The sequence below is a fragment of the Mercenaria mercenaria genome, chromosome 12 (assembly GCF_021730395.1).
Source record: "Mercenaria mercenaria strain notata chromosome 12, MADL_Memer_1, whole genome shotgun sequence".
Classification (NCBI taxonomy): domain Eukaryota; kingdom Metazoa; phylum Mollusca; class Bivalvia; order Venerida; family Veneridae; genus Mercenaria; species Mercenaria mercenaria.
The window spans coordinates 49,095,208-49,116,397 of record NC_069372.1 but is presented as its reverse complement, the minus strand read 5'-3'; the positions used below and the strand labels follow the sequence as shown (position 1 = coordinate 49,116,397).

General features: G+C 36.3%; 1 protein-coding gene across 1 annotated transcript in view; it reads left to right on the top strand.

The window, feature by feature from the left end:
- LOC128547563 (NFATC2-interacting protein-like) overlaps positions 1-21,190 on the top strand; it is a 69,007-nt gene that overhangs the window by 36,788 nt on the left and 11,029 nt on the right. The window contains exons 2-7 of the mRNA XM_053520565.1: positions 1,847-2,051; positions 4,055-4,178; positions 6,450-6,584; positions 8,187-8,337; positions 18,070-18,214; positions 19,685-19,815. Of these exons, the coding sequence (XP_053376540.1) occupies positions 1,847-2,051; positions 4,055-4,178; positions 6,450-6,584; positions 8,187-8,337; positions 18,070-18,214; positions 19,685-19,815 (891 nt within the window). The remainder of the gene's footprint in view (positions 1-1,846; positions 2,052-4,054; positions 4,179-6,449; positions 6,585-8,186; positions 8,338-18,069; positions 18,215-19,684; positions 19,816-21,190) is intronic.

Below are 21,190 nucleotides of genomic sequence, written 5' to 3'. Positions count from 1 at the left end.
CAGTAGGTCTAAAAATAGAAAAACCTTGTGACCTCTCTAGAGGCCATATTTTTCATGAGATCTTCATGAAAATTGGTGAGAATGTTCACCTTGATGATATCTAGGACAAGTTCGAAACTAGGTCACGTGGGGTCAAAAACTAGGTCAGTAGGTCTAAAAATAGAAAAACCTTGTGACCTCTCTAGAAGCCATATTTCTCAATGGATCTTCATGAAAATTAGTCAGAATGTTCACCTTGATGATATCTAGGTCAAGTTTGAAACTGGGTCACGTGCGGTCAAAAACTAGGTCAGTAGGTCTAAAAATAGAAAAACCTTGTGACCTCTCTAGAGGCCATATTTCTCAATGGATCTTCATGAAAATTGGTGAGAATGTTCACCTTGATGATATCTAGGTTAGATTTGAAACTGGGTTACTTGCGGTCAAAAACTAGGTCAGTAGGTCGAAAAATAGAAAAACCTTGTGACGTCTCTAGAGGCCATGTTTCTCAATGGATCTTCATGAAAATTGATCAGAATGTTCCTCTTGATGATATCTAGGCCAAGTTCGAAACTGGGTCACGTGCGGTCAAAAACTAGGTCAGTAGGTCGAAAAATAGAAAAACCTTGTGACCTCTCTAGAGGCCATATTTTTCATGAGATCTTCATGAAAATTGGTGAGAATGTTCACCTTGATGATATCCAGGTCAGATTCAGAAGTGGGTCACGTGCCTTCAAAAACTAGGTCATTAGGTCAAATAATACAAAACCTTGTGACCTCTCTAGAGGTCATATTTTTCAATGGATCTTCATGAAAATTGGTCAGAATTTTTTATCTTCATGATATCTAGGTCACATGTGCTCAAAAGCTAGGTCACTATGTCAAATAATAGAAATAACGACGTCGTACTCAGTTCAACACTGGGTCATGTGGGGATAGGTGAGCGATTCAGGACCATCATGGTCCTCTTGTTTATAAATACCAACCAAAATATACATCCAGACAGCACAATACGGTTTTTTTCTTATTACAGATTTTATCATATACTTACTTGATATCATAGTCATATTTGTAATACTCTATCCTTACAATGATGGGTACAAATAAAAAAAAATATTGTTTCATATTTACTTTTGTGAACTTTTTTCAATGAAAAATACCCATAGTGAAGAATATTTTTTTAAATTTTGAAAAAACTCTTTCATAGAATTTTTTCCTTTTTTTCTTGTGTATAGATAATTGTATTGTGAGCATAAAAATGGCTAAAAATATATGGGTCACCAGGTTAAATTTTATGTTAAGACCGCTAGAATACAAACACCTGTTCGGACGGAAATGGCGCGAACCTGCCCAAATTGATTACATGTATGTCTGCTAAAAGTTTAAAAAACGTTTTAAAAATTCTTAATTCTTTCTATAATTGCATACTAAATAATCTGAAAGGTGATATTGTCTTATCAGTACTAAGTCAATTATCTTACATTATATGAACAACACTGTCTTTATACTAAAATGCGATGTGAAAACACAACCACAAAAATAGCAAGATACCTGTCAGGCATGATACTTGTCAATACAACATAAACCAGTATCAACATTTGATTACTAGCTGATATAACTTATCAAAAATGTTATTTCATTCAAGATTCCTCATATTTAAGATTGTCTGTAACATGTTTCAACAAATGTTGACTTCAGTTCAGTTTTCCATAGAAAGTGTCGGCTGCGCAGAAAGATGCGCATTAAAAACTATAGGAATTCCCTTTAAATGTGACGAGATGACCTGGAATCACTGCAAAAACATTGGACACAAAAACAAATCAGTTGTAAGAGGTACACTGTGATAATAATGTTTTTCTATTTGCAGAGCGAAAACGAAGATGAAACGGCACATGCTCCAAAGCCAAAGTCTGGAGTACGAGGTTTTGCGAGGCGTAGGAAGAAGACAGAGGCAGTAAAGGAGCACCCAGTCCAGTCTGGTTTCTACTCGGGATGTGTAACAAAATGTTTCAATCAGATAAGGGCTCACACACTTAGTGAAGAAATGAAACATGCACTTGAAGATGAGGGAGGTAAGAATGCTGTAAATCGGATATTTTTGTGGGGGGCGGGGTTTAGATTTAGTCCCCTACCAGTGGAACACCGGAGGGGACTGCCTGTCCGCAAATCTGGATCATGCGATAACTCAAAGAGTATTCAAGCTAAGTTAATAAAACTTGTTATATGAATAGAGTGCAGTATGAAAATTATGTTCGTGCATGACTTATGCTTGTAGATCAAAGGTCAAGGTCACTTGAATGTGGAGTAAAAATTGTTTTTGCTCTATTACTTTTGTATGCATCGATGGATTATCTTAGTGCTACACACAAATGTTCCCCATGATGAGACAATGTGCCAACTTGTCAGTTCAAGGTCATGTAAAAATTTGTTCCTGCTCTATTACATATACTTTTACTTGCATTGAAGAATTTTTATCTTGACTATATGAATGGAGAGCTGTCCTGCTCGACCCGGCGTCGACGTCCTTCCACGTCCACACCTTTGTTAAAGTTTTGATGCACTTTCTCTTTATCTCTGTAATTACTTGATGGATTTGTTTCAAACTTAAAATAAATATGCCTCATTATCACATATGGCACAAGGGCCGTAACTCTCATGCCAATATTTTATTAATTATCCCCCTTTTACTTAAAATATCAGGTTAAAAGTTTTGATACATTTCACTCTATTTCAGTTATTACTAAATGGATTTGATTCAAAAATAAAATAGTTGTTCCATATCATCACCAACATCATATAACACAAGGTCCATAACTCTAGCAGCAATTTTCACTATATCTGTTATTACAGAGAGGATTTGATTCAAACTTAAAAAAGTTGTTCCACATCATCACTCACATCATATGATATAAGAACCATAACACATGCACCAGTATTTTATGGATTATCCCCCTTTAGAATATCAGGTTGAAGTTTTGGTGCAGTTTCACTTTATCTCAGTTATAACTAAATGGATTTGATTCAAACTTAAAATAGTTGTTCCACCTTATCACTCACATCATATGACACAAGGTCCATAACTCTGGCACCAGTTTTTCATGAAGTATGCCCCCCTTTTACTTAGAATTTAAGGTTAATTTTGATGCTTTTTCAGTACCCCTCTGTTATTACAGAGAGGATTTGATTCAAACTTAAATTAGAGTATAGCCCGCCCGCTTAGCTCAGTAGGTAAGAGCGTTGGTCTACGGATCGCGGGGTCGCGAGTTCGATCCTCGGGCGGGGCGTATGTTCTCCGTGACTATTTGATAAACGACATTGTGTCTGAAATCATTAGTCCTCCACCTCTGATTCATGTGGGGAAGTTGGCAGTTACTTGCGGAGAACAGGTTTGTACTGGTACAGAATCCAGGAACACTGGTTAGGTTAACTGCTCGCCGTTATATGATTGAAATACTGTTGAAAAACGGCGTTAAACCCAAAACAAACAAACAAACATAAATTAGAGTATTGAAATGATATACAGCGGATGTGTATTTTGATAAAACACCAGTTAGGAATAATTTCATTTCAGATAAATTAAAACCATGCTGCATATAAATAATTTGGAGTGTTCAAAGTAATTTAAACTCACCTGCTACATATTAATATTCTGATTTAAACAGGTCTTACGAAATAATGTAAAATAGTAGATAAGATTTGGTTAGCACCACTTCTTAGTCCTTATAAGTAGGTTGGAGTTTATATGAATTATTAAAGATTAGTATTATGTAGGGAGACACTGGTACAGCAGTTAGCAGGTTGAACTACAATGCAGGTAATCTGGGTTGGAATCCCGGTAGGGGCTGATATCTCAGTGTTCAGTGCTGGGTAATTGACTTACCTTGGTACTGTTTACACTCATTTTCCATCAGTATCTGCCTTTGCCTGGATCCAGGGGAGGTAAATATGACACCTGCCGTGGGCTCCATTGGAACTAAGTTGTTCCGTCCATTCCAGGTTGGAACTTTCTTCGAATACCCAGGCGAAACAAGAAACCTTTAGTATATGTCATAATTATTAGAATTTTATTCAACAGATGTAGAAGATGATCTGCTGTTGAGATGCTCAAAAAAGAAAGATTTACCGCCCATACCGTCATCAGATGCTTTACTTGTAATCTCTGATGATGAAGAGAAGACGGAAAACTGTCCAAATCTCGGGTAAACCAGATTTCTTAAATGTGTTCATTCCCATTTAAATCCAAAAATAGTGTTATGTTTGTTGGTGTTGCAGTTGTTTATTTAAGCTCGCCTGAGCACAAAATTTTAAGCTCGCCTGAGCACAAAGTGCTCATAGTGAGGTATTGTGATCACGCTGTGTCCGACTTCCATGCGTGCGTGCGTCAAGTCGTTCGTCGTCAACAATTATATTAAAACGACATCTCCTCCAAAACCACTGAATGGATTTTGATGAAACTTGACCTGGATGTTGCATGGGTGGTCCTCTTCCAAAGTTGTTCAAACGGTTCCACTCGGTTGCACATAGGGACGGCTAGAGCTAAAAATAGAAAAATCTTCAAACAACATCTCCTCCTAAACCGATGGTCGGATTTAGAAATAATTTCACACAACTAGTCCTTATGTCACCCTCTACCAAATTTGTTCAAATTATACCGATTTGTCAAAAAACATGGCCGCCAGGGGGCATGGTCACTTTTTCCTATATGTATAATAGCAGAAACTTTAAAAATCTTCTTGTGTGAAACTGCTAGCACGATTTTAAAATAATTGTACACAAATGGTCCTTGTGTGACCCTCTACCAAGATTATTAAAATTATTTTGATTCGTCAAAAAACATAGCAGCCAGTGGGCGTGGTCACTTTTCCTTGTATGTATATAGTGGAAACTTTAAAAATCTTCTTGTGTGAAACTGCTAGCACAATTTTAAATTAATATTACACAAATGGTCCTTGTGTGACCCTCTACCAAGATTGTTAAAATTATTCTGATTCGTTAAAAAACATGGCTGCCACGGGGCGTGGTCACTTTTCCCTATATGTATATTGTAGAAACTTAGAAAATCTTCTTGTATAAAACTGTTAGCCCGATTTTAAAATAATTTCACACAAATTGTTATAGTATGACCTTCTACAAATAGTGTTCAAATTTTTCTGATTAGTCAAAAAGCATGGCTGCCAGAGGGTGTGGTTACTTTTGATCAACAATTTCTTTAAACAACATCTCCTCCAAAACCACTGAATGAATTTTGATGAAACTTTACACAAATGATCTCTCGGTAGCCCTTTTTCAAAGTTGTTCAAATGGTTCCGGTTCATTGAACATATGGGTCTTTTTGGTTAAAAATAGGTTTTCAGCTATCAGACTTTAAAAATCTTTTTTTCTAGAGCTTTGATATTTGGTATGTGATATAAGGGTTTGACTTTCTACGATAATTGTCCAAATTATTGCCCAAAGGTCAAAAATGGCCATCCCCCTGTGTATGACATGTACTTACTAAAGGCTTATATGTAAGAAACTTTGAAAATCTTTTCTCTGAATCCATAAGTAGTTGTTCAAATTATTGCCCTAGGTTCAAAAAAGTGTTTGACATGTATATAATATAGGCGGACGGATAGCTCAGTGGTTTGCACACTGGCCTTCCAATCCTGAGGTCGGGGGTTCGATCCCCGGCAGCTACTTGGGAATTTTCAGAAACGCTTTTCAGTGTTTCCCACCCAACTAGAGGTGTACTGGTCAGGAACCCAGGCAATCCTTGCGTGTATCAGTGCTATACACTGGGCACGTTAAAGAACCAGGTTGTCTATTCGCAACGAGCTAGGCTAAGTTAGCCGGACAAGCCTGTATCTGATTTCTGATCTCTCTGTCGTGGGGGCTTTGTCTCACTCTGTCCCTCTGGTCAGATCGCTCTGTGTCTGTACTAGTAGAGGATGAATTATGCGCCTTGTAACTATGTAAAGTGCCTTTGAACGTGAAATTGATCATGAAAAGGGCGCTATATAAATCTGGTATAATAATAATAATAATAGGCTAACATAGAATAAACCTAACTCTGTACTTGTACCATTAAATTATACAAACACACTTGAAGCCTTGTACACAGGTGAGCGCTTTAGGGTCAATGACCCTCTTGTTATGAAAATACGTAGTGTGAATTTTATCATTTGCTAACTGTTAAAGAAACTGGCAAAGAATTTATTAGTTTTGGTACAGTCAAACCTATGTTAAGCAGCCGACCAAAGTCTGACTTAATACATGTTCTGGTAGAAATTATAAGAAAATGTCGGCTCTGGAGGTTAGTTGACTGGCTGCTTAAGGCAACTGGTTGTTTAATACAGGTGACTTCTAAGCCAGTTTAACTGTATATCAAATCAATTCAATTGAGCTGAACTTAATTTGTGAAATTAAGAAAAAAAAGACACTTTGAGTTATAGTGATCTACATGTACAGTATACTTTTTTGTCTTTGTACAGGAATTCGTCAGAGGAGAATGTAAATATGAATACGATCAAATCCCCCTCTCCACCTCCCCCACCCCCACCACAGGCACAGGGAAGGAAGAGAACTAGAGCTACAAAACAGAAGAAAAATCTCATGAATGCTGTAGAGTAAGTGAAAATATTTTCTGTTAAATAAGTAAAACCTGTTTTCTGTTGAGTAAGTGAAACCTGTTTTCTGTTGAGTAAGTGAAACCTGTTTCCTGCTGAGTAAGTGAAACCTGTTATCTGTTGAGTAAGTGGAAGCTGTTTTCTATTGAGTAGTTGGAATCTATATTTTGTTGAGTAAGTGAAACCTGTTTTCTGTTGAGTAAGTGAAACCTGTTTCCTGCTGAGTAAGTGAAACCTGTTATCTGTTGAGTGAGTGGAAGCTGTTTTCTATTGAGTAGTTGGAATCTATATTTTGTTGAGTAAGTGAAACCTGTTTTCTGCTGAGTAAGTGAAACCTGTTTTCTGCTGAGTAAGTGAAACCTGTTATCTGTTGAGTAAGTGGAAGCTGTTTTCTATTGAGTAGTTGGAATCTATATTTTGTTGAGTAAGTGAAACCTGTTTTCTGCTGAGTAAGTGAAACCTGTTTCCTGCTGAGTAAGTGAAACCTGTTATCTGTTGAGTAAGTGGAAGTTATTTTCTGTTGAGTAGTTGGAATCTATATTTTGTTGAGTAAGTGAAACCTGTTTTCTGCTGAGTAAGTGAAACCTGTTTTCTGCTGAGTAAGTGAAACCTGTTTCCTGCTGAGTAAGTGAAACCTGTTATCTGTTGAGTAAGTGGAAGCTATTTTCTATTGAGTAGTTAGAATCTATATTTTGTTGAGTAAGTGAAACCTGTTTTCTGCTAAGTAAGTGAAACCTGTTTTCTGTTGAGTAAGTGGAACCTGTTTAGTAAGTGGAACCTGTTTTCTGTTGAGTAAATGGAACCTGTTTAGTGAAACTTGTTTTCTGTTGAGTAAGTGGAACCTGTTTAGTAAGTGAAACCTGTTTTCTGTTGAGTAAGTGAAACCTGTTTGAAAGATTGAACTATACCATGGTACTATTTTAATAACATTTTATGCATCATGATTCTTTTAAGATAACAAAATATATAGAAGTCTAAAGTTATCTTCAAACAGATTCAGCTCTTTTATCATTATTTAAAATGAGCCAAAATTTTGTGTGCAGTATGGGATGCCCATAAACTACAAGAGTGTATCACACATTTTCCCTAAATTGCCAGAAGAAAAAGTTACAGACAGATAAATTATTTTTGGGTATCTGTTTCCTTCCCAAATGAATTAAAAGTGATATAATTCAAGAATGGGTTCATTTATTTAAAAAAAACATGATACACTTTTATAGAACATCCTTCAAATGAACAGACTGCCAATTTTTATGCAATTTCCTTCATTAATAAAGGAATTGAATCTCATCAAACACTTCAGATCTATGACCGGCAAGGTGTTTTGACAATTGACTGGCAAGTTGTTTTGACTATTGACCGGCAAGGTGTTTTGATTTGTGATCAGCAAGGTGTTATACTACTGACTGGCAGATACTTTCGACTACTAACCGGCAAGTTGTTTTGACTTTTGACTGGTGAGGTGTTTAGACTATTGACTGGCAAGTCATTTTTACTATTGACCAGCAAGATGTTTTGACTATTTACTGGCTAGTAGTTTCGACTATTGACTGGCAAGTCATTGAAAATGTATATTTAATTGTCTGTTCTGGTTTACTTCAGCAATTATACAAAAAGTTTATCAGCAGCTGAGAAAGAACTTAAAGCGTCACAACAAATTCAGGAACCAGAGGTCTGTGTTATAAATGACGACGACGTGGTAACTGTGCGGGTAGATCATCGTGGTTCTGTATGCAGATTTACCATAAAACCAGTAAGTGATAATTGAAGAAAATTAGTGTCAAGTTTTCTTAGGTTAGCAGTTCGAAGAGTAATGCGAGCTTTTCTTCTCACCAGGGTGTTGCTGTTGCAAGTCCATATGGCTTAAAACTAAACAAAACAAAAATTTGCCAAAGCTATCTCTTTACATTGTTCTACTGTAAACTTACTTATTTTTGTCAAAATATCATGATTTTGGCTTTACCAGGTACTTCGTTGAGGCATAATTCATGGATTTCAAAATTCAAAATGAATGGGAATTCTATTTGTTCATTAGGATTATTTGTACATTTTCTTGACCACAAAATTCATAAAATCAGTCCACTATGAATATTAAAGATTTCAATGTATTCAACTTTATTATCCCCCGCCGATGAAATCGGGAGTGGGGTATTGAAATGGCGTCATCAGTCCGTCCGTCTGCAGCTATTTCTCAGTAACTACCTGGTAGAATTTCATGAAACTTGAAATAAACATGAACCAACATACTGCGATGATGCCCGTCAAGTTTTTTATTTGGATTGCTCAATTTCCCTTAGAGTTGTTGCCCTTGATTTGATGAAAAATGTCCGTCCGCAGCCATTTCTCAGTAACTAGCAGGTAGAATTTCATCAAACTTGAAATAGACATGAACCAACATACTGCGATGATGCCCTTCAAGTTTTTTTTTTCGATTCAATTTGGTTAATTTCCCTTAGAGTTATTGCCCTTGATTTAATGAAAAATGCACAAAAATGTTCATCCACAGTCATTTCTCAGTAACTAGCAGGTAGAATTTCATCAAACTTGAAATAAACATGAGCCAACATACTGCAATGATGCCCGTCAAGTCTATTTTTGATTGGTCAATTTCCCTTAGAGGTATTGCCCTTGATTTAATGAAAAATACATGTCTGCAGCCATTTCTCAGTAACAAGTTTGTAGAATTTCATGAAACTTGAAATAAATATGAACCAACATACTTCGATGATGCCCGTCATTTTCTTTTTTTATTGGTCAATTTTCCATACAGTTATTGCCCTTTAATTGTTTAAAAATCCACAGATTTGTACATAACAAACCAACCAATTGGAAGAATTTCATTAAACTGCTTCCATTATTTTCCTTGAACATTTATTATGAAGTTGTGTACCCACACCTGGTCGCCACCTTGCCTTGGACCCCACCCCCCACCCATCTGCAATTTTTTTTTTTCATTCCTTATTTCTTTTTTTCAAACCTTCCATGAATATTTATCAACACGCAAAGTTGTACCATTCTCTCACCTCACTCCTCCACAGTCACGCTCACCACCCCGCTCATGCATTCCCCCCACCCCCCCATTTTTTTTTTTTTAGCTCACCTGTCACATAGTGACAAGGTGAGCTTTTGTGATCACCCTTCGTCCGTCGTCCGTCCTCAGTCCGTGCGTCCGTCCGTCCGTGCGTGCGTCAACAATTCCTTGTCTGCACGATAGTGGTTTCATTATTGATTTTATTTTAACCAAACTTGCACACAACTTGTATCACCATAAGATCTTGGTTCCTTTTTTGAACTGGCCAGATCCCATTATGGGTTCCAGAGTTATGGCCCCTGAAAGGGCCAAAAATAGCTATTTTGACCTTGTCTGCACAATAGCAGCTTCGTTTATGATTTTATTTTAACCAAACTTGCACAAAACTTGTGTCACCATAAGATCTTGGTTCCTTTCTTGAACTAGCCAGATCCCGTTATGGATTTCAGAGTTATGGCCCCTGAAAGGGCCAGAATTAGCTATTTTGACCTTGTCTGCACAATAGCAGCTTCATTTATGATTTTATTTTAACCAAACTTGCACACAACTTGTATCACCATAAGATCTTGGTTCCTTTCTTGAACTGGCGAGATTCCGTTATGGGTTCCGGAGTTATGGCCCCTGAAAGGGCCAGAATTAGCTATTTTGACCTTGTCTGCACAATAGCAGCTTCATTTATGATTTGAATTTAATCAAACTTGCACAAAACTTGTGTCACCATAAGATCTTGATTCTTTTCTTGAACCGGCCAGATCCCATAATGGGGTCCAGAGTTATGGCCCCTGAAAGGGCCAAAATTAGCTATTTTGACCTTGTCTGTACAATAGCAGCTTCATTTATGATTTGATTTTAACCAAACTTGCACACAACTTGTATCACCACAAGATCTTGCTTCCTTTCTTGAACTGGCCAGATTCCATCTTGGGTTCAAGGGTTATGGCCCCTTAAAGGTCCAAAATCGGCTATTTTGGCTTTTGCAGCCATATAGAGACTTCATTTATGGTTTTATTTGATACAAACTTCCAAAATATCTTCAGCAACAATAAATCTTGGATTCCATGACATATCAGATCCAGTTCTAGGTTCCAGAGTTATTTTATTATCTGATTACCTCCCCTGATTGTAATCAAAATGGATTTATATCAGTAAGTACTTACAGGAATTATTTGAAATTTCATTATTGTTATTAGTTGGACTGAGACAATCAGGGTAGATAACTATGGACTGATTTTATGTCAAATTACCTCCCTTTATTTCAAATTAAAATGGGTATATCTCCGTAACTAATGAAGATACTGATCTGAAATTTCATTTATGCCAACATATTTATTTGGCAGATCCTTCTTTTGTTCACTTACAATATTCTTTTTTTTAAATTACTTCCCTTTTACCTTACTATAAATAGCTTATTTTTAGTAACTTCTTTATTATTGGCCATAGGGAAAAACCGAGACCACTTTTCTGTGGTACAACATGGATGGTACCTCCAATTTTTAGGTGTTTTTTGACATATCTATACCTTGTAAGAATTTTTTTCTTCTTTTTGGTTAAATTTCTTCCCTTTGTTGTTCCTGTCCTTTGGATTTAGATATTTTTTTTGAGGACCTTCTTGTCTCAAGTGCAATGATAACAGGTGAGCGATATAGGGCCATCATGGCCCTCTTGTTATTATTTTATTTTCCATCAGTATTTATAATCAACATGTAAAGTTTTGTTTGTACCCTCCCCCACCCCCAACCCCCCCAAAACACATTCGGTCTTAAATGAGATTGTACTGCGCATGCGTCGAATCAGTGTGCTGCATGCTGTCGGAATGACAACATGTCGTTTCAGTAGTTTATTTTTGTAAACGAAGTTTACAAGGTTTTTAAAAGTATCAAGTATTTCGAGGAAATACAAAATTTGTAAAGTATATTTTATCGAACGAGGTTCGATTTTCTGTTGTAAGACGTTGAATATTGGAAAAAATTGTGTTTGTAACACGTGGTGTTGCATTTAGGAAAATTTCAATATCCCAGACTCACCAGTTTCGACGCACATAACAAGCAGCATGGCCGCGCTTTTTCATTCAGTAACATACTTGATTCTATTAGATGCTGCACGTACACTAACCTTTTATGCATTGAATCATACCAATAACATCTTATTCTAAACAACTACCTGCCAGAAATCAAATGGTAAACAACAACTAGTGTGATCGGCCATACTTTTTCTAACACACCTATTTCGACGCATTTTACATGATACATGTTACGAAGCTATTGATTGGCTTAAATATTTGTGCAATCACTGTAAGTAATGCGCTACACCATAACTGTCATGGATGCTGCAATAAAACTTGACATAAAAGCAGATGCAAGTAGATAATCAATATTAAAGGCCAAATGATATTAATAAATGGGAAAACATTTAAACATTCATCAACATAAGGGGCTAAGAACATAAATAATCACTTTGCTTTTTTAATACACACTGTCTGATGTTTTTTCTTTCATTTTTCTGGACTGCAGTGTTTACAGAGGAATTTGGCACATTTTGTTTTATACAAAACTTTAGATGAACCCAGTGTTCGCAGCCCAGTTGAAAAGAGAAAAAAAACGAAGTGTGTAGTAATGATCGCATTGATTTATAATGCGTACACCTTCCAAAACAGTGCATAAAAAAGTGCGATTACATATGTCACGTGGCAGTGATGTGACCTTGATAGCACCAAAGTCGGCTGCAGACGTACAACAAAATTTCCCGTAACTTTTTTAATCTAAGCTTCCACAGGGACGTTTTTAAAATGGATGAAAATTTGCATTTGTAGAAACATTAAAAATCATGTATGGGGTAAATGTAAGTTGATAAATATCTTCAAATTCCTGAACTTTCCAACCTTTTTATCGGTAAAATTAACCATGATGTTTTCTGTGATTACACCGAGTAACTACGTCATCGGAAACCCCAAGTTAATCGAGAACGAGGTCAAAACAAATTGGCGTCGAAATAGGTGTGCGTAAAATTACGTGGTGCGACAATATGGCGGAGAATTTTCCCGACGGTGAGTTAAATTTCAAATTAACTGGAAGTTCGAAAGATAAAAGTTCTGAACGTGGTTCAGAACGGTCAAGCAAAAACTCTAAGGGGTCTAGTGCTCCAAATAAGAAAGTGACTGTGTCGGCGAAAATTGATGATAGGCCGTCGTCGGGGATGTCCTCGGCGGTCGTGGAAACAGGTGACAGAATGTTATCTATTCTACAAGAAATCCAGAATTCCATTAAGGAACAGGATAATAAACTAATGACAGTGACAAGTCGTTTAGATGATTTGGAACGGAGTTACGATTACGAGGGTGATGAAGACTATTTTGACTACCCTCCTTTCTCGGGAGATATGTGTAGGCAGGACGAAAATGAAAATCAGAGTGTAGCTTCTGCAGGTGGATCAAAACGTAAAAGTGAAAGTAGGTTTTCGTCTATGGCAAAACGTTTCAAACGACAAGAGGTTTGTGACGAAAGTATCGATGATACTTTGGCCGAAAATGTGCATGACTTGTTTAGAAATGGTATTGAGGAGGAAAGGTATTCAGAACTGGTGAAAGATGAGATAAACTGTAGACCGGAAAATTGTGAGTCTTTGGTTGTTGTTAAAACAAATCCATGCATTTGGGATGGAATCTCCCAAAACGCTCGTACCAATGATAAAAAATTGCAAAACATAGAAACTTCCGTGGTTAAAGCAGGTACGATCTTGGCAAAGGCAGTAAATAAGATGGCTGTTTTGGAACAAGAACATGAAAAATATGGCGAGTTAATCGAAAATTGCAATGATGTGTTAGCTTTGTTGGGACACTCAAACAAACAGATAAATATGTTCCGTAGGGACTTGATGAAGCCAGAAATAAAATCAGAGTATTCACATTTGTGTAATCATTCACTGCCTTTCACAAAGGAACTTTTTGGGGATGATATTTCAAAAACAACGAAAGAGATTGAGGACTGTGCAAAAATAAGTAATAAAATCCGAGGAGGATTTAGAGGTCGTCCTAGTTTCAGGGGATCTTATAGAGGCAGATTTCCGACAAGGAATTTCAGTCGGGGACGAGGTTTGTTCCACGCACAGGCTGATACAAAAAACTACCCTCGTCGGAGAGGAACAGGGAAAGTTCGAATGTAGATGAGGTAAGACTTGATGTTTTTAGAGCAGGCAGGTTGAGGTACTATATAAATGAATGGAGAAAATTGACTAGTGATGAAATAATTCTAGACATGATTGAACATTGTCATATTGAGTTTAAACCAGAGTTTTACTGGTATAAACAAGAACAGTGCCCTCAATATTGCTTTAACAAAACAGAATCTTGTATTATTCAGAAAGAAATAAATAAATTACTAGATCTTGGAGTTATTAAAAATGTTCAGTATGAAGAAGGGCAGTTCTTATCTCCAATATTTTTGAGGAAAAAGAAAAATGGTGATTATAGAATGATATTAAATCTGAAAAAATTAAACACATTTATCCCTTATTATCATTTTAAAATGGATACGTTTGAAAAAGCATTAACGTTAATAACAAAGGATATGTATATGGCATCATTAGATTTGCTTCATGCATATTATACAGTACCTCTAGCTGCAGAGCAACAAAAATATTTCAGGTTCCTTTTCAAATCTCAGATTTATGCTTACACTGTGTTCCCAAATGGTCTGGCACCGTGTCCTAGGCTTTTTACAAAGCTGTTAAAACCTGTCTATTCCAAGCTACGAAGCTTAGGATATATCAATTCTGGATTTATTGATGACAGTCTTCTTTGTGGAAAAACAAAGAATGAATGCACTGAAAATGTCAGTGTTACTAGAAATTGGTTTTGCAATATAGGTTTTATGTTAAACATGGAAAAATCTGTCTTTGAACCAACTAAGAAAATTGTTTTCTTGGGAAATATCATTGATTCCGAGCATATGTTAGTTTATTTAACAGAGGAAAAAATGCTCGTAGTAGAAACAGAATGCAGGAAATTATACAGTGCAAAGACAGTTACCATTCGTTATGTAGCCAAGGTCATTGGTATTCTAGTGTCAACTTTTTCTGCGGTAGAGTATGGCAAACTGCATTACAGAAATTTAGAAAATGCCAAAACTAGGGCACTGAAGAAAAATAAGGCTGATTTTGATGCAGAAATGGTAGTTACTACCAGCATGAGGGTAGAACTTCGTTGGTGGTATGTTAACATAAGAAATCAGGTTAGGCATATTAGTCATGGAAATCCAGAATTGACAATACAGACAGACGCGAGCCTTCAGGGTTGGGGCTTTGTGTTGAATGCTTGTAAAAGTGGTGGTAGATGGACAAAAAATGAGTCACAAAAACATATAAATGTGTTAGAACTTTTGGCTATCTATTATACCATTAAAGCTGTAGCAGACAAAATTCTTGGGAAACATATAAAAATTTTGTCGGACAGTTCGACAGCAGTGTGCTACATAAATAACATGGGTGGAAGTAAGTCCACCGAATGCAATTCACTTAGTAAGCAAATATGGTATTGGTGCATTCAACACAAAGTCTGGCTCTCATGTGTTCATATAGCAGGTACAGAAAATGAAGCTGATGTATTTTCACGCAGGTTTAATGACCAGTTAGAATGGGAACTTAATACTGATGTGTTCAGGAATATTTGTGAGAAAACCAGGGTTCCAAATATTGATTTGTTTGCATCTCGTCTTAATGCAAAAGTACAAGTTTTTTGTTCTTGGAAGCCTGATCCACAGGCTAAGTATATTGATGCATTTACTTTGGATTGGGGAAAATTTTCATGCTGTTATATTTTTCCCCCTTTCAGTTTGCTGGGACGCTGTATTCAGAAGATAACTATAGACATGGCAAGTTGCATAGTAATTGTTCCACTGTGGCCAACCCAGCCGTGGTTCACACCACTGATGAAATTGTTAGTACAGAAACCTTTGATTCTACCGTCACAAAGGGATCTATTGGCACTCCCGCAAGGAAACAAGGCTCATCCTCTGTTGAGGAAAATGATTCTAATTGCATGTCTTGTGTCAGGAAGATCTTCAGACAGCGAGGCTTTTCTAAGGAAGCAGCCAGAATCTTCATGTGTTCTTGGAAATCAGGAACTAAAAGACAATATCAAACGTATATATCAAGATGGTTACAGTATTGTCGTGGAGAAAAAATTAGTGAAATTTCAATTACTATAGTGAATGTTATTGAATTTTTAACCAATTTGTTTACAAATGGTTTGGGTTATAGCGCAATAAACACTGCAAGAGGAGCCTTATCAGCTTTTGGATTGGTAGTAGATGGTTATCGTGTTGGTTCACATCCTGATGTTACTAGATTTATGAAAGGAATATTTAATTTAAGACCAACAAAACCAAAATATGTTAATACTTGGGATGTTAACCTTGTGTTGAACTATCTGCGGAAATTAAGTCCAGTGAAACACTTGTCATTAAAAGAACTAACATTGAAACTTGTCATGCTTATAGCTATCACGAATGCAGCAAGAGCACAGACAGTGCATTTATTGTCTATAAATAATATGAACAAGTCAAGTTCACAGTTTGTATTTAAATTTGATTCTTTGCTAAAACAGAGCCGGCCAGGAGCTGATTTTTCTGTGTTTGTTCTGAAAGCTTACCCTCCAGACAGGAGGCTTTGTGTATATACAGTGCTAAAAGAATATTTAAAGAGAACTAAAGTAATACGAGATCAACATAAGAAATTATTGATAAGCTATATAAAACCATATGCACCAGTTACCCGTGATACTGTGTCAAGATGGATAAAGACAGTCATGTTTAGGTCAGGCGTTAACACAGATGTTTTTACACCTCATAGTGTTCGAGGAGCATCTTCGTCAAAGGCTAAATTTAACGCAGTTCCTGTACAAGCTATCCTACAGAAAGCTGGATGGTCAAATTGTAAAACATTTTCAAGATTCTATGACAGGGAAGTAGCACCAGGCATTTCCTTTGAAGAAGGAGTCCTGAAATAAGGTTTGGATTATTTTGACATTATTGAGCTTTAAACTTCTCATTTAAGACCGAATGTGTTTTTGACGAAATAGAATTGAAAAATTAAACGAGACTTACCTTGGTTAAGTCGATGTTTGATGGAAATTCTATGAGTCAAATGAACACTTGAGGGATTAAATGCCCTCCACTCCCATCCCATGTATGAGGTGGAATAATGTGTTCATTTTGACTGAAATTGAAATCGAAGATTTCAACCATTTTCAATAATGCCAAAATGGTTACTTTAAAGACTGATTCGACGCATGCGCAGTACAATCTCATTTAATCCCTCAAGTGTTCATTTGACTCATAGAATTTCCATCAAACATCGACTTAACCAAGGTAAGTCTCGTTTAATTTTTCAATTTTCTGTTAATTTGATTTTGACTAATGAAATTATTTGCTTCTTTGTAACATTCTTAACTTTTTGCTGGATCTATTTTTTTGCCGTTCCTCACCACAGACCCTTTCAGATGGTGATACCAGTTCATCGAATTTGCTTGTTATATACTTTCTAGTGAAATATTGATGAAAAATAATTCAAATTTTCATTGTATTTATTTCTCACTGCATTGAAATATATTTTCTATATTTTCACTGGTTTTCTGGAACTACTTTTGTATTTTTGAAAACCAAACGGCAACAATATGTTGAAATTAAAGGGAACTGCGAATTGTACACAACTCGTACTACTACACTTACATATTTAATATCTTCGCAGATGTTGTAAAGGTAACTTTTCCCATTTATTTCTAAAAAGGTTAGATTTCGGCTTTACAGAAAATGTAATGTTATTGTTGTAGCTCATTCTGATGTAAACAAACAACATTTTAAAATCATTTGTGTATACAATAAACAGAAATTCAACAAATTTCACTTGTGGCTACATCGCTTATGAAATATTTTATTTTCATACAGTTTGATGAAAATAAAAGCCATATTCATGCAAAAAAAAACTTGAATATCCTGTGTGTATTAACAATACAACAAATAATTTTAACTTGTATTAAAGACTTCCTATAAATAGAGGCCACTTCTATAAGCCGACTTATTGAGGTAGCTATTCTCTTTTCCTGTATAACCATATAGTGTTTATTTACAAGTGTCAGGACCTCTGCATCTTGATTTAGCTAAGTTTTGTATGTAAGCTGGTATCTCCGTAACCACTAATGGGAATGGATTGAAACTTCATACATTGGTTCATTGTAATTGTCTGACGTGTAATGCACAGGTTCCATAGCTCTACTTTATATCTTTACAAAATTATGCCTCTTTTTCGACATATTAATTCAGTTAACTTTCTTTAGTGACAAGGCTGTTGAATACTAGTAGTTAAGTGTTGCTGTCCTCAAACAGTTCTTGTTCATTTCCCATGTGTGGTGTTAACAGACAGGTTTGAGAGTACTTTGATTAATTTCTGATTTTGTCATTTCAGGACGATCCAATGTCTATAATAATATCTCAGATAGCAAAGAAGGAGAGTGTTGAAGAAAAATGTGTCATGTTGGTTCACAAAGATAAAACATTAAAGCCAACAGATTCTCCATATACTGCAGATCTTCAGATTGCAGACATTATAGGTATGTATCTTATTAATGCTCTGCATGGTTATTTTCCGGGCTATAATTAAGACATGGTAGAAGAATACAGACAAGTCAGGAGCTTTAGATCAAAAGACACTGTGTTATAATTGTTATACCAAAACAAACAAAACAAGATAGCTTTTACTGAGGATACAGCTGGAATTCAAAGCTTGCACAATATCTTTATGGTTAAATATAGAATATTCATGTGTTTTTATTGGTTATATATGCTACAAGGGCATTTCTTTTGTTTTTCTTTAACCTTTACACTGCGGAATTTCTAAAATGGACTGGTCCATCATTCAGTTTAGGCAGTACCATTTCTTATTCAAAGAGGTATTCACTGAAAATTTACTAACTGAATAGCCAATTGTGCAGACCATGATCAGCCTGGCTGATCTTGGTCTGCACTGGTTGCAAAGGCAAAACCACTTGCTGCCAGCAGGCTTAGGGTTAAAGAAATTATAATTTGCTCCTATATTTTTTCAGTGAACAAAATAATAGGCAGGAGTTTGGAAGCTTATGCTGCTTTCTCCTTGATTCAAGCCTCTTAAATCTATTAGGGTTGTGCATATTTTTTGTAAACCTATTCAATTAAATAATTTTTGTTTTTTGTTACAAAAATATTTGCATTTAACAATGGGCAATAAGAATTACAATTTTATTATCTTTTGTATGTATTTTTTTGCACGAGACTGAAGGAGGTCAAACTCCACATCATTTTAAAACTTTCTCATCGATTCGAGCCCTTGTTTGGAAGGTCATTAAGTGTTAATGTTTGCATATTCTATTTCCATAAAGCAAATTTCTATCAAGATTGACTTCTTGCTCACTCGTTACAACAGTCGAAATATGCTCAGGATGCTTTTAATTTGAAATTTGGGCTCACAATATTACCCACTATGTAATTTCCTTTTGAAATAAGCAATGTTTGATGCAAAATATTAAAGCAGGATTTTACTCATTTTTTCAGTGGTTTCATGACTAATATTTTCTAAGGCATTTTAAAATGTAAATGACAAGTTTCTGATGGAAGAACATGCTACAGGAGCATGAATTTTATTAAAACACAAGAAAAACACGAGAAAGCTTGAATCGACGAGAAACAGGCATAATTAATCCACAAATGTTTTCATGTTTTATGAATATTTAATACCTGAATGATAAGCTTGAGGCTTTTCAGTTTTATAAATGTGAATAACAGGCCTGATCAATGTTTTGAATGTGATTAACTTTCATCCTGCTGGTGGCGAGTGATTCTGCCTTTGCAACCAGCGCAGACCAAGATCAGCCTGCACATCCGTGCAGTCTGATCATGGTCTGCACTGTTCGCTTTTCAGTCAGTAAATTTTCATTGAAATCCTCTTCAAATAATAAATGGACCAGTCCATTTTAGCAGTTTAGCAGGGTAAGGGTTAATGCAGGACCTGAAGTTGCACTTATGAGAGGTTGTTTTTTTTTCTGCAGAATGTCATATCACATCTAGCTTGGAAGATTCACTAAATGAGAGTAGCTGTGAACAGGACGATCCCAATATAATAGAACTAGTGGTACAAAGTCAAGGCTCCAAACACAGGGAACTAGTCAAGGCACATATTGTAAGTGTATTTGTGTAAACTGTGTAATCAGCAAACAAATATCAAAATGCATAAAACTGCCAGTGTCAGCAAGTTTGTATGTAGGCCTACTACTATTTAAACTAGGGATGACAATGAATTTTAGAAGATTTATTCATTACGCAACTATTTGAAATAAATATAAATTTATGACAAATAGATAAAAGCTAGCTGAAAGAACCAAAATATTTGTTTTATCTATAAGCCGAACGGGGCCACTCATTTACTATTCCGATATTCGAAAAAAATATAGTTTTGACAAGTAGATAAAAGCTTACTGAAAGAACCAAAATGTTTTTTTACCTATAAGCCAGACGGGGGCCTTTTTAGCTCACCTGTCACATAGTGACAAGGTGAGCTTTTGTGATCACCCGTCGTCCGTGCGTCTGTCCGTCAACAATTTCTTGTCTGCACGATAGAGGTTTCATTTATGATTTTATTATGTCTCCCACCACACAGTGGTGTGGGAGACATATTGATTTACTCCAGTCTGTCTGTGTGTCTGTCTGTCACAAAGTTTGTCCGCACTCTAAGTCGAACATTTCTCATCCGATTTTCACCAAACTTGAACAAAATGTGTTTGACCATAAGACCTCGGCCAAGTTCAATAACTAGCCAAATCGGTCCAGGCATTTTAGAGTTACGGCCCTTGAATTATCGAAAAATTGGCCTTTTTACTCATGTCCGCACTCTTAATCAAACATTTCTCATCCGATCTTCACCAAACTTGAACAAAATGTGTTTGACCATGAGACCTCGGCCAAGTTCGATAACTAGCCAAACCGGTCCAGGCATTTTGGAGTTACGGCCCTTGAATTATCGAAAAATCGACCTTTTTACTCTTGTCCGCACTCTAAGTCGAACATTTCTCATCCGATCTTCACCAAACTTGAACAAAATGTGTTTGACCATGAGACCTCAGCCAAGTTCGATAACTAGCTAAATCGGTCCAGGCATTTTGGAGTTACGGCCCTTGAATTACCGAAAAAATCCGTCTGTTTACTCTTGCCCACTCTCTAAGTCGAACATTTCTCATCCGATCTTCACCAAACTTGGAACAAAATGTGTTTGGCCATAAGACCTTACCCAAGTTCGATAACTAGCCAAATCCGCCCAGGCACTTTTGATTTATGGCCCTTGAATTACTAATTGGATCCACTCATCCAGACCATCTAATTGGATCCACTCGTCTAAAACATCTAGAGAAACTAACATTTTTAGCTCGACTATTCGAAGAATAAGTAGAGCTATCCTACTCACCACGGCGTCGGCGTCGGTGTCGGCGTCGGCGTCACACCTTGGTTAAGTTTTTCGTACCAGTCCACATTTTGACAAAGTCTTTTGAGATAAAGTTTTG